Source organism: Cyprinodon variegatus, unplaced genomic scaffold (genome assembly GCF_000732505.1).
Source record: "Cyprinodon variegatus isolate N-32 unplaced genomic scaffold, C_variegatus-1.0 Scaffold4, whole genome shotgun sequence".
Lineage (NCBI taxonomy): Eukaryota > Metazoa > Chordata > Actinopteri > Cyprinodontiformes > Cyprinodontidae > Cyprinodon > Cyprinodon variegatus.
Genome location: NW_015150457.1, coordinates 3,176,846 through 3,190,354, shown reverse-complemented (window position 1 = coordinate 3,190,354; position 13,509 = coordinate 3,176,846). Strand labels below are relative to the sequence as shown.

General features: G+C 36.1%; 1 protein-coding gene across 1 annotated transcript in view; it reads right to left on the bottom strand.

Annotated features, from left to right (window-relative positions):
* tdrp (testis development related protein) overlaps positions 1-11,114 on the bottom strand; it is a 17,196-nt gene extending 6,082 nt beyond the window's left edge. The window contains exons 1-2 of the mRNA XM_015371477.1: positions 10,752-11,114; positions 2,639-2,692 (exon numbers count right to left, since the gene is read on the bottom strand). Coding sequence (XP_015226963.1) covers positions 2,639-2,692; positions 10,752-10,838 — 141 coding nt within the window. The 5' untranslated portion in view covers positions 10,839-11,114. The remainder of the gene's footprint in view (positions 1-2,638; positions 2,693-10,751) is intronic.
* Positions 11,115-13,509: the final 2,395 nt, after the last annotated feature.

The window sequence follows — 13,509 nt, the reverse complement described above, 5'->3', positions numbered from 1 at the left end:
ATTGGTTATCGGCTACATGAGTTTTAAAATATCGGCATATCGGATATCGGCCAAAATCCCAATATCGTGCATCCCTAATAATTATGTTTAATGTTGAGACAAAGTGGTAGAAGAAGATGCATCTCAAGTAAAACTAAAAATGGATGTACAGTATGTGTGGAAACAACTTAATGCTTTAGTAGAGAATACAGTAAATGTTTTCTCACTAAAGCAACATCACCCATCACCTTTATTAATGTAACACCGCTTTGAGACAACATTATGTAATCTACAAGCTAGCTAGGAAACTGTTTCATTATCTAAATGGCTCAGAGCAGAAGAAAACCAGTACTGCATACATTTCAGAACAAAAGGATTGTTCTAAGGCAGTTCATAATTATTAGGAGTATGTGTGTAACATGCGATAAACACAGTAAACAAAGCTCTAAGTGTGCATAAAATGTTCATTACAAAATCTTAAACAAATTTCCTTATTTACGGAAACAAAGGGACACAATAATACCAGAGACAGGTTATATCTGGTGGACCTGAGGTGGTAAGAACTATTTACAATTTAAATAACAAACAAATCAGCTGCCTTAGACAGAACAGTGATGAGTAGTTAGAAAGACAGACAAAGAGATAACAGACAGACAGGACTTTATGCGCTTGGTACCAAAGCTACTTGTGCAGGGAAAATAATCTGATAACATCCAAAGATACTGCGGTGGTGAAGTCAAGGTAACATCAGCTAAAAGATGCAAAGCTATGAAAATTTTAGATTATCACCAATTAGGCATAAAATTACAGATTTCTGTTCTACATTTATTTTAAAAACCAGAAAGTAATCCAAACAGTTCTCCAAAAGGAAAAAATACAATATAAGAAGGGTTTTCTTTTAAAATTTAATTTGTGATTTAGAATGTAAGTCGACTTTTTGGTTAAATATTGTGTAAAAAATAATTTTTTTGGTTTCTGACGCTGAATTAGACTTAATTTCTCATGTTACAGTACAGGAAGGCTTCTGATCCTGTTTGGCAAAATTATAAGTTTGTTTTGGATTTTTTTTTTTTTTTTTTTTTTTTTTTTTTGGCTTTTTTTTTTTTTTTTCAAAATAAAACGTTTAAATGCATTGACACCATGCCTTTAACCCATTTAGAGCAGTAATTAAATAAAAAATGATTAATTATTAAAAATGAAAAATACATAAATACATTGTATTTAAGATTTCATTTTAATTGTCCATTAATATGCTTTACTTCTAACTTTTCTGGGTAGAGCATATTAAAATACATTTAAAAAACAAATCTTAAATACCAAATATCTATGTATTCTTTTTTTTCAATTTAATTACTGCTCTAAGTGGGTTCCTCACAGTAGAGAAAGACTGAAAGATCAATTTGCCTTTTCATCTGGCTCTTTGTCCAAAAATAAAAAGTAAGCAATGGAATATTTCTTTAGGATTTAATTTAGGGAATCCTTTGGTAGTAATTAAAGAAAATGTACATCACCTCATGTGAGCTGGAGGAACACAATTCTGATAGCAGGAAAAAAAGCATTTTTTTTTTTTTTACACATGGCTGACGCTGTCAATCAGCCACATATAGTTTATTAAGTTACGAGGGCACAGACAGGCATGCAACTATTCAGTGTTCAATGATGATGTGGGCTGAGAGAACACTAAAGTGTGCAAAAACACATTTTTCTGATATTTAGAGAAATGTCCTTTGCTCTAATGACATCAAAGTGATTGGCCACAAAGGTCATTGTTCTAATTAAAGTAAAAAGTTTGAATTAGGCGAGTCCTATCCTAATTTAAAGTAAGGTGATGAAATAATCACTCTGCCTTTTTTTTTTTTACCCTGATCCATGAAACTGATGTTGAGGATTGTGAAAGGCTATCCAAACATTTCACCCAAACCAACTAGTTTTCAGGAGAATTGTAACAAATACTAAAGAACTGTGTTGAAACATCTGAAATAAAAGAAAAAAAATGAAAATCGTGATTTTTCTATTTAAAAAACTGAAATATTTTAAATGATCCTAACTGATTTAAAACAGACAAGGTTTACTCTGATATAATATTTAGCCTGTAATAAATAAAAACAAGATTCTAAGTTTCCTTTTTATCATGGTACATAGAAAGATAGTTTCAACTATGTGTAATAACCAATGATACCTCCAGCAATGTTAAAAAAAAGTCCAGTAAATAACAAATTACTGACATTATGAGCATATGTTTATCATAGGTTAAGAATAACAGCAAATGTAAACAAAGATAGAGATGAGGATGAAGCGGGTCGGATGCCTGGTGTGTTTACAGATAAACACTGCAGCTTCAGCAGTCCTCTGACCTACCAGCCTTACATCAGCTGCTCTGGGGAACACTTTGTGCTCAGAAGACACCGTCTGACCCAATTTAAAACTTACCAGAACCAATGTCATTTTAAGAACTTGGACACTTTTGGCAACATAAGATTGCGTCTTCTAGCGATACAACAGGCATGTTCCTGAAAAGATAAGCGGACGAACACTTCTTCCATATCTCCACAGAGCTTCTGCTGAGGCACAAACAGTTTGAACTACGCGCATGTTTGGCAGAAGATAATCTGTTTGCATCTTTTTGTAACATCCAAATGTTTGGCATGTTGCCGTTTACCTTGGCTAACGGAGCGACAGCTTCCTCCTCCTCTTCCTCTCCCATGTCTTTGTCCTGCGACATACACAGAGAGAAAAACACAGTCAGGAACAAAACACCAACAGACACTAAACAAACCAGCTAATAACATTTTTACTTTATAAGGCAGGGAAGGATTGTGCGTTTTGTTTAGGAGTGTGTGCACATTTTCCTATGAAAGGCATAGAAATAAACACGCTACGTTCAGGGACTAGATGGAGGTATGAAGGGATGAAAGAATATCTGGAAACAAAGCAGGTTTATTATAAGATTTAAAGGACAAACTCTCCAACTTTGGACATTAATGTCTTTACTTTGACATTTCTACTTAGTTTTTTTACTTCTTTTTCTTTCATTTTCTTTTTCTTGACACTTACACTAATGCATACCACGAGGAAAAACTGATTAACTACATGTGTCATGGCAGTTTTGCTCAACCAACTGGGTGACAGGCCTTATTAATTAACACTGCATCTGGTATCATTGAATACAAACCATTTAGATGAAATAAGAACTTGTATCGTTTTCAGCCATTCTGATCATTTTTAGTGCCGTTTATGTGTTATATGTTCAAATTCATCACCTTGAGGTGCTATGTCCTCAAAACAGTTAGACGAATAAACAATCCTGAAACTTTGCTTGACTGAGTGTGCCACAGGACTGGTAGCTTCAACCACAAAAAGAATAAGCAAAGCAAAGGAGTGGTAGCCCCCAGTTTAAAAAGAAACACTGAGCATCCAACTATTCAACATGACAGCCGTGTCCCCCAGTGCAGACCAAGCAATCAAACTCCATCACCCCAGCTGGCAGGCACTTTCACTAGTTAATAGGAAGAGACCCCAACTATAACAAAGCCCGGCCCTGGGTATACCTCCTACAGTACCCAGAGTCTGAATGTTTTTATAAAATGTGAAATGTTACAAATGTAAAAGTAGGGTTAAAATTGAGGTGTTAGAGATACGTGTGTGTTCGATTTCAAAGGCTGCATCCCATGAATTCGAATTCAGCCATGATCTGCTGCAGGCAGACTTACCCCAATCCCAGTCTCAAAGCCATGTTTGTGGGTTTATGTGTGGACATGTACTTGTTACTTTGTGGGGACAGTGTAAGGTCAAGTTTCCATGATTATGCTGCTCTGTGGGGACTAACAGGTACTTCTTGGAACCAGTCAACTGATCCTGAGAGTGAAAAGTTCTCTTTTTGAGATGGGATGTGGGTTTAAGACTTGAATTGAGTTTAGGTTTGGTATGTATTGATATTGATTAGGCTTAGGGTACGGGTTTGGGTAAAGCAATAGAAATTAAGGTGCAAAAAATGGCCGAATGGGTGGAGAAGAATCACAATCACTTTATTCGGATTTATAGTTGTGATTTTCATTGCCCCTCACCCAAATACCCTACTGTTGTGTTAGCATGTGAATTGAGCACCCTTTTAACGACCCAGGACCAAGGAACATGGTTACAAACAAGCAAGATTACCTCCCAATCCCTCAGGGTCTCCAGGGATTCCACTCCAAGAATTATACCAAAAAAATCTAATTCAAGACCATGTAAGTACTTCATAGAAAAACTGCTTTGAATAAGGGGAACTATAAAACAGACCCATGTGCCCTTGTATCAGTGGTTCAGGTTGGTGTAATGGTACAGGGGATATTTCCTTGGCACATTTGAGCCCCTGGGGTCACAAAGCACCATGTGACAAAGCTTTAATAATCTGAAACTGGGTTCCTGCACATAACAATGAGTTCACTGTAATCTAATGGAATCTAAGGTCACCAGATCTCAAACAGATTAAGCACCTCTGAGCTACATGATACGTGTCAATATGGACCTCATTTCTGATTAATTGTTTCTGACACCTTATAGAAGGCATTTCTAAAGGCAAAATGGGTCAGTCAGGTACTAATGTACCAAGGTATTATTTTCCTGCATCTGAAAAATAATGAACGTTTGTGATTTTATAAAAAAAAAAAAAAATGAAATGGGTTGAAATATATTCAAAAAACATTAATTTGCTTTAGTGACATTTACATTGATTTTGGTTTTTAATTTTGCATTCCATTTGTATTTTAAAGTTGAAATTCTGAAAGAATGAGAAATTTCAACTGGAGAACCTCCAAAAGTCAGAGTTATGATCAGAAAGTCAGATCGTTCATAAAAGCTAGTTGCATCAACACATTTTTCTACTTTGACAGATTTATAGCAGTTCTTAGTTATTCATGTTATCTTTGATCAATCATACCCTAGCTACGTTTTTACTGTTTATAGGACAATATGCTTTCACCCTGTTCATCTTAAAAATCCCAAGAAACCAGTTTTTATGTCATTATTATTATGTTTGTAATATTTTTAGCACTTAATTTTTTACAACGATTCTCTATGGAACATTACAGATTAGGTGAACATAAAGAAAATGAAAAGAAAAATCTAAAATACTTTGATCTTCACTGTAATCAAATACATATCTGTGTTAGAATGTGGCCCAAAACACTAATGATGATTAAGGATAAAAAGTGAGCCATCAGAATCCATCAGATGTTCAGCCAAGCACTGAGACACCTGTAAGAAAGCCAAAACCTCTGCAAAAACCTCTAAATACCAACATTGTCTAACATCTAACAAATCCGAGGCAGAAAGGGAGGAATAACTATGGTTGGACAAGTCTGAGCAAGGTCTGCTGAGTCTCTGCCACAGACACTGATCAAAGAAAAACACACTGACTGATTACTGACCGCTGTTAGAGTGTAAAAGCATTAGCAGGTTTAACATGTGGGAGGATTTTCGTGGGAGTAGTATACTAAATATTTTTTTTTAAAGGATCGCTTGTAAGAAGTAAATTGACATCCATTTTCCGCTAACATTTTACATTTGTGTTTATAAAGGCCATGATGATACACAGAAAAATCCAACACTGAAAAAATATTTGCTTTAAGTCCTCAAATGCTTCACATTCTTAAATTCGGTGCAAAAAAAAAAAAAAAAAGAGTTGACATAAAACTGGACCGCAGTGCTGACTAGTTCACCATTTTAGCAACACACCTTGTATCACGTTCAACACTCCAACCTATTCATGGAACAAGCCTGCATAAATAAAAGTGCTTAAAACAACCCAAACAAGAATATTTTCATGCCTGTCATTGACGCCTTTCTGTTGAATAAACCTAACCAGGTCAGCTTGTTGCCAAAACTACACTGAGACTGAAGAGAAAAATCCACCTTAGTCTAAATTTGTAAAGATAACATTATTTGCTTTTCTTGGGAAAAGCCTGAGCTTATACACCAACAGCCTGTGCCTGCATTTGAACCTTCCAAATGTTCATTACAAACAGATATCTATGCCTTTTTTAATTTTCATATAAAAGATCCACTTAGATTAGATAAATGGATACATATTAAAATAAGGTATAAACATATTCGGTGGAGAGAAACCACCTAAATACACGAAGCAAACTAATTAACTAAGAAAGTCAAGGTTCTATTATAATAACCTAATTGGTGCCAACATCACCAAACAGCAGCTACCAGATTTTTCCTGCTTGAATGATTTTAATTATACCTTAAACATCATAACAGGCCTAAATAAAACCTTCATAATCTCACGATCATTAACAATGCTTCGACTCCACACTACATGACACATTTATGTTTAAACATGTCTAAACAGCCAGGTTTTAGGCTGCCAAATAAATAACTAAAAGCTTTAAAAAGTATTATATCAATTCCTTCCTGAAAGAAGCATTTCTCACAATACAGTTGTTCATATTGTAATTATCTGTGAACAGAAATCAAAGTTACAGATGTCAATAAGCTTATTTCCCTCAACACCAAAATATATTTTTTATCTTGAATAGATTAACTTGAATTTAGGAGATAAAACAAATCTCTCTTTAATTTAACCCTCTCCCCTTCATCTAAAGATTTACTCAACTTGATCTTCTCTTTTCCTCGTTTTAAGCCTATTACTTCAGATGAGAGGCTGTCTTTAAGTTTAGTCAAGTCCGATTGTAAGCTTTCATGGCTCGTCTTTACTGAAAGAGTCAGAGCAGTGTTTGTGGAGTATTCAGGTGGCTTATGCCTCAAGCTAAAGACAAACATGGTCCTTCTTCAGGTTTACAGCTGTTTACAGTCTGCTGGATCTTAATAGAGAACAAGCAATAAAGAGAAAACAAGCAGACGCTGTGCTGATGTTCCAGAGCAGGATGGAGGCAGGGAAAGAATACTGTTATCTTTAAATTTTGTATTTTATCCTCACTTCCCCCTTTTATTTTCCTTATCTACATATGAATGTTGTATCCCTTTATACATCGTCTGAACGTGCCTGACTCCAAAGCTTAGTTTTCACTTCAAAAAAGCAAGTCACCTGTTCCATTAATCCCACAGACTGTTTCAACATTTAACCCGGAGAGAGCACATTAATAATAAACTAATCATTAAAGAGGACAACTGCAACAAAGAAGTAAAGCCTGTGGGTTTAAGACCATTAAAAACCTCTACTGAATTAAGGGCAACAAAATAAACAATAGCACAAGGTGCTTTAGGATAATGTCTGCAAAAATCAAAATTTCTATAAAAATATATTGTCTGGTTTTAGAATTATGTTTATCTAAATGCATAAAAATTCACATTTTATTGTAGTTTTCTATGCTTTGCATCACATTTTAAACTGTAACATGTATCCAGTTATTTGGTTTCCTCTGTGTGATTCAAATCCTTACAGTGGTATTTGGCAGGACAACACAATAAAACAGACGCTCCTACTTCATCAAAGTAACACTGCTTAACTTTTGACCATGTATTCACTTATTTTGATAGATTTTTAATTAGTTTTCAGGTTGCTGAACAGCACTTGGTGAGTATCTCTGTTCTGTTCGAGCTACATTTTTAAAAGCTTGAGAGTGTCGAATCTGTCACTGAATGAGTCGTGTGCTCTGGGTCACATTGTTGTGCTTAAACAAAACAACTTTGCCTAAAAAAATAGTTTTTAGGCAGCATAAAAGATACGACATTTACTTGGAAGATACAGGTCTAGCGCTCCTAGTGGCTAAAAGATGCACAGTAGTGTATGGAGGAGGTTTTTGATTAATCAAGTTGTAGATCTTTTTTTTTTAAGAGATTCAAATTATTAGGACATAAGAAAATTTTAAAACAGAAACAATGTCTCATACTTAATCACAGGCAGGCTCCAATGAAATATATCACATGAAATTTTACACTCTTTCTGAAATACAATGGTATCTCTTCAGCAGTGTTAAAGGTAAAGCATCTTTTTCCGGGTGGATCATCAATATAAGTGTTCTTCCTAATTGTCAATCAATCTGGTGATATGTTTATGTAAGGCCGTCTTTTGTGCTCGTCCCCATTTTCTGACATAGTGGAAATTTTTCAAATCTTCTTTTCGAAAGTAAGCTTGTATTAACGATGCAAACAGCAACTTTTGAACAGAGCGTGCACGAGGAGGAAGGGGATCGTGCATGCTCTTGCATGCATTAAATAGGTGTTCCCTCTCGGGAGCAAGTACATGGTTGTGCATGTGCATTTTTTTTTTTTTTTTTAAGTGGAGAGGGCGGTACTTTTCAGAAATTCAGGAAAATACTCCACTATACCTTTAAATGAGTCAGTAGCTTGAAAAACTTAGCCAGAAGATAATCAGATAATCAATTAATTAAATAATCATGTATCCATCTTCATTCCAAGGCCTTTGAATCATCTTTATTTCTAGCTTTGTCTTCAAGTAATTTGATTATATATAAGAACTTTTTGAATGAATAGATCATCTTTGGGTTGTGATCTACTTTCACACCAAACAACTTAAGACAAAAAAAATCCCCTTCCACTGTTTTTGTATTTTTTTACGTGAGTTTAATATGACACACAGCTCCCTCACATTTATAAGTGGAGGGAAAAATAACACTAGCCTTTCAGACTGAGTTATCATAACTTTCTTCCTGTCCCCATCCTGTATTACTGACAGGGTTGACACTTTCTTCCTTGCTGTGTTTATGACATTTTACATTCCAACCCCTTGACCCTTTTGGATATACTTTACTTCCATGGAGATTGGAGAAGATGTCCCTGAAGACTTTCCCAGGACATCGGAGGCAGAGTTGATGCTTACTCTGATCTCAGAACAGAGACTTACAGTCACGTAACTCTGAGGGCCATAGAACAAACTGAACTAAGGGAGGGAAGTCAGAAGTGAAGGGCACATGTGTTCGTTCCCATGATGTCAGTTGAGAGAAACCTAATAAAGTTTATGCAAAGATTATGTTGACATTTTCACAGCATGAGATGAAAACATATGAAAAATTAAGATTTAGTTGCTTAAAACATTCAGTTACCCCTGTCTTTACTGGTAGGTCAGAAGAGCTGTAGAGTTGAAAAGAATCCAACTGGTTTAACAAAGACTTGAATAATTGAGGCATTATTTTTTTTATATCTGAATTTTTTCAAACTTGAATGCTCTGATATTAATCACTTCTTTCTCAGATTTCTCAAGAATATTCCAAAAACCTTGAGTTATTGCATCACTTGGAGCGATTTCTCCAACAGAAGTGATAAGATAAGTGGGTACATTATTTTGACTGTGTTATGACGCAAACTGGTACAAGAAAAAAGTCCCATGTATGTTTCACAGTTGAACCCATCTAGAGACAGGGAAACTGGGACGGACCTGTGACCTTCATTCGCTTTGGTTGGAATGGACCGAATTCAAATTCCAACAGATAAGAAAAAAAATATTATAAACACAAGACTCCCACAAGATAAACATGTCATCTTTCTTTTTCATATGAGCTTAGACTGTTGGAGGCCTGTCATCTTTTTTTCTTTTTTTTTTAAGCTATGGAGGATTTTGTGTTTGCTTCCTGATAATCACATAAAATAAAATAAAAAGACGGAGCCTGGCTGCGGGTTAGTGATGATAGAGGGGCTCTTTGGTTCTCAGACACACACTGCTTTGGTTTACCTAGGATATAGGAGCATCACATTTAGTATAGCTCGCAGCATCAATATAGCCACCTAAAATCATCAATACAAATGATATTTATACAGTTGGGTTATTTTAACCAACCATTAGGTGAAAGTCAGAAAGGCAAACCAATGTTTGAAAAGAGAAAAATGCATTGTATTAATCCAGTAGTGAAGGGTGACCCATCAGCAATCATTGTGAAGCTATGGGGAGCTTCTATGTTAAGCATTTGACAATTAAGCCAGTTAATGTCAGCCAATGTAGAACAATTTGTAAATCTTTTAGAGTGGCTTTTTCAACCCTTTAGCAAACATTTATTATTATTTTTTTTAGTACTTAATGACAATTCTTGTAACTTTTTATTATGTCGTTAGGCTACGAGTCAAAAGCACACAGACTTCTTTGCTGTTTTTATGGCATTTTATGATCCAACCCCTATAACCCGCATGATTACACTTCCCCTTGTAACTGGCCTAAACACAAACCAATGGCAGCTGGCAGTTTTTAGTGTTACTAAAGTAAAATAATGTGAGGCGCTTCTTTAATTTTTAATGTATATTTTCCGTAATAAAGAAAAAATAAAAAAGTTGTTGCCTCTTTGAGTCATTAAGCTGGCTCAAAAAGGCAGCAACAAGTGGAGGAGGGGTGGATCTTAGTGAAAGTTTCGCGCAGCAAAAGTAAACTTGAGTCACTCAGAGTCAGAAGAGAACATATAGCCCTATCTTACCAATAATTAAATCTATTCTTCTTTTACTTGTTTATTTTTTTCAAATTAAACCCTATTTTATTCCTGAAGCAGCCAAAATGAATCCAATTGGAACATCTGGAAAATAACTGGGACTGAGCTGGTGAACATGCATCTCCAGCTGACCTGAGAGAACTTGAGGCACTTGTTCACCTCCTCCTGCTTCCTGCCAAAAGAGCTCTGCGTTTACTTTCAATCCAGTCAAAAAGAACACAATTTACAATTACAGGGTCTGTTTCTATTTGCAAAAAACAAAATAAAATACAAATACATTTGAACAAAACGAATTCAAATCGGTATGGACTGTTTAATGGTAGTAACAAAGGAACACGTTGCGTTAATGAGGCTTTTGTTTATCTGTTTCCTGTGCGTCTGTTTTATTACCTTGTAGGAGTGATGGTAGTGCCAGGACATGTCGTCTTCCTCTGACGCATAATCCACCAATACTTTACTTTTGGTTTTCTTGAACATATTTCTACTATTCACCAACAAGAAGCTGGAAAAAATCCGGGTAAAATAATCCTCTATTTCGGCACCAAAGGAAGCTGAAGTTTATTCCGCTCAGTGGAGGTTTTCTGGTTATATTGTAGCGCAGCACCACCGCAACTCGTCCAAGTCTGCTGAATTTCTCTCCTGCTGCAAATCCACACGTCGTACTTTTTTTCCTCTCCACCTAAAATCAGCTTAAGCACAGAGTTGCGGTGGGCTGGTGTGTTTCATGAGCGTTTGGCTCTTTTTTACGCAGCGTTTTTACGCATTTTTTGGACCACCTGGACCTCAGGCTTTAGCTCCTCCCACACGCCCCCAGCTTTGCCTCCTTGGAGTTGGAGGAGGGGGGAGTCAAACTTCTTATCTTGGGTTTAAACAAACCTTAGGTCGATAATTCATGCGAACCTATTCAACTTTTTTTTATTTTTGATCTTTTTGGCAGTCCTATAAAGTATTCACATCCTTTTGACATTTAAATAGAACGCTTCATTTCAGGAAATTTCAGGAAAATTTCTTATGTTTTACTTGGTTATTGTCAAACACAGATAAGTCTGGCATTTATTTATATTTAATTCCTCTAGCCAAAGCTTTCTGGAACCAACTAGTAGCTTCAATTGTAGCTGCAAGTTTTTAAGGATTTGTCTATAATAGCTTTCCACATCTAGGATGCTTATATAATGTTATGTCAGATTGAATGGAGAGTGTCTGTGAAAGTAAGTAAGAATATTTTAACAGTTTTTTTATTTAAATTGATGTGACTAAGCCTGTCTGCAACCCACAGCTCTTACAAGGGACTAAAGATAATGTTTTTTTTTATATAGTTTATTAACAAATACCTTTCTTACAAGGTTTAGCGTGTCGTTGAATTTGTCTGAATGTAATTTTTATTAGAGAATGACATTAAAGAAACAAAAACAATGTGTAATCTTTTTCATTTGTTGTTTCATTTTTACATAAAATAATATCCAATACAACAAAATCTCAAATTAAAGGTATAGTGGAAGACCTACCATATCTACTTTAAAAAAGAAATGCACATGCACAACTCTGTACCCGCTCCTCGGAGGGAACACCTATTAAATGCGCGTACGAGGAGAAATGGGCTTGATAAAGTTGTTGTTTCAACTTTTAAACTAGCTTAATTTCCAAAAGAAGATTTGCAATTTTCCTCTATGTCAGACTCACCACTGGTTAGTGAAAATGGGCAAGTAGGACGGCCTTATGTAGAATCACCAGAATGATTGACAATTAGGAGGACCACTTAGATGATCCACCCAGAAAAAGAACATCCTCCACTATACCTTTAATGCTTCTCCTTTATGAAACCTCTATTTCTATCCTTATTGTAAAAGCTAAACACAGCAAATAAACAGTTTAAAATTAAGGCATATGTCCTATTGCAAAAGTTTAATAAAAATAAGAAGTTGTGTTTATTTAAATGGAGCCCAGGAGCAAATTCAACTGAAGAAACTCCTACATCCACCTGCGACACAGCCAATCAGCTTTGAACCACACCTCCACGAAAGCCAATCGGCATCCAAATCTCATCCTAAAAGGCCTCCGTTCCGCACCTTTCTGCTCCTGTGCGCAACTCCAACTCCAGCCCCTCCCCCACCATCGTAGCTAAAGCTTCATCAGAGTGTCATTCCTCCCGGACTCTTACTGCGTTTCCTGTCTCATCTTAACCGTTCTGAAAGAAGACCGCCATTTTGAGCCTGGTTCTGCCAGAGGTTTCTTCCCAACAGGGAGTTTTTCCTTTCCACTGTCGCTTCATGCTTATTCATCAGGTCCTTTCAACCTGTGTTATCCAACTGGACTTCCATCTTCCAGGTCCCACAGTGATGCTCTAGTATCAGCTCACACAGTCCACTTTATGGGGACTGTGCAGTCCCCATAAAGCTCAGCGTACCGTCTCGCTAGCCTGCAGTCTACTGACCGACCGACTTCATCTATCTCCAATCCACCACCAGTTTCAGGCCTGGCGGGGAGGGGGGGACAGCCCTATTCTTTGCTCCTGTTCATATATATCTATCAAAATTAAGCGGCATGTTTCCTGCCGAGGTCTGAACCCCAATGACAAAGTAACTGTATAATACATTTCTCCTAATTGTCTTTTCTCTATGTGTGAGTTTTTCAGATTGAAATGTAAAATGTAAAGTCTGTAAGACTTTTTTTTAGCTCAGTTCAAGGTAAAATGGCTCTCTGGATTAGAAAGGTTGTGACCCCTGGACTACACCAATCTGTTAATTAATGTTAGCCCTGTTTGGAAATTACATTTTTTGTCTTCAGATTGAATGACCTTTAACTTATCTGCTTTCTATCCTTCACAGCTTGTAGCAATCAGAGATCTTATCATTTGTTTTTTGTTAAACAATGGTTATCTTCTTGCTACTGCTCTAAAAATTGGACTTGCAGGCTGTATAAATAATAGTTCTCCATAAACAGACCCTCCAAACCGACCGGGCTCCTATTGGCAGATTTCTGTGTAATGCTTTTCTTATCTAGCTTGCCAGTTTAAGAACAAACATGTATTCATAGGGCTACAGCTATGTCATGCTTTAAAGATAAAAACAAGCTACTGATATATTAAAGCGTGTTTTATTAGATGTTCATTGCTTCTTTTATAAGACAAATCTGTTTAAATGTTTCCACA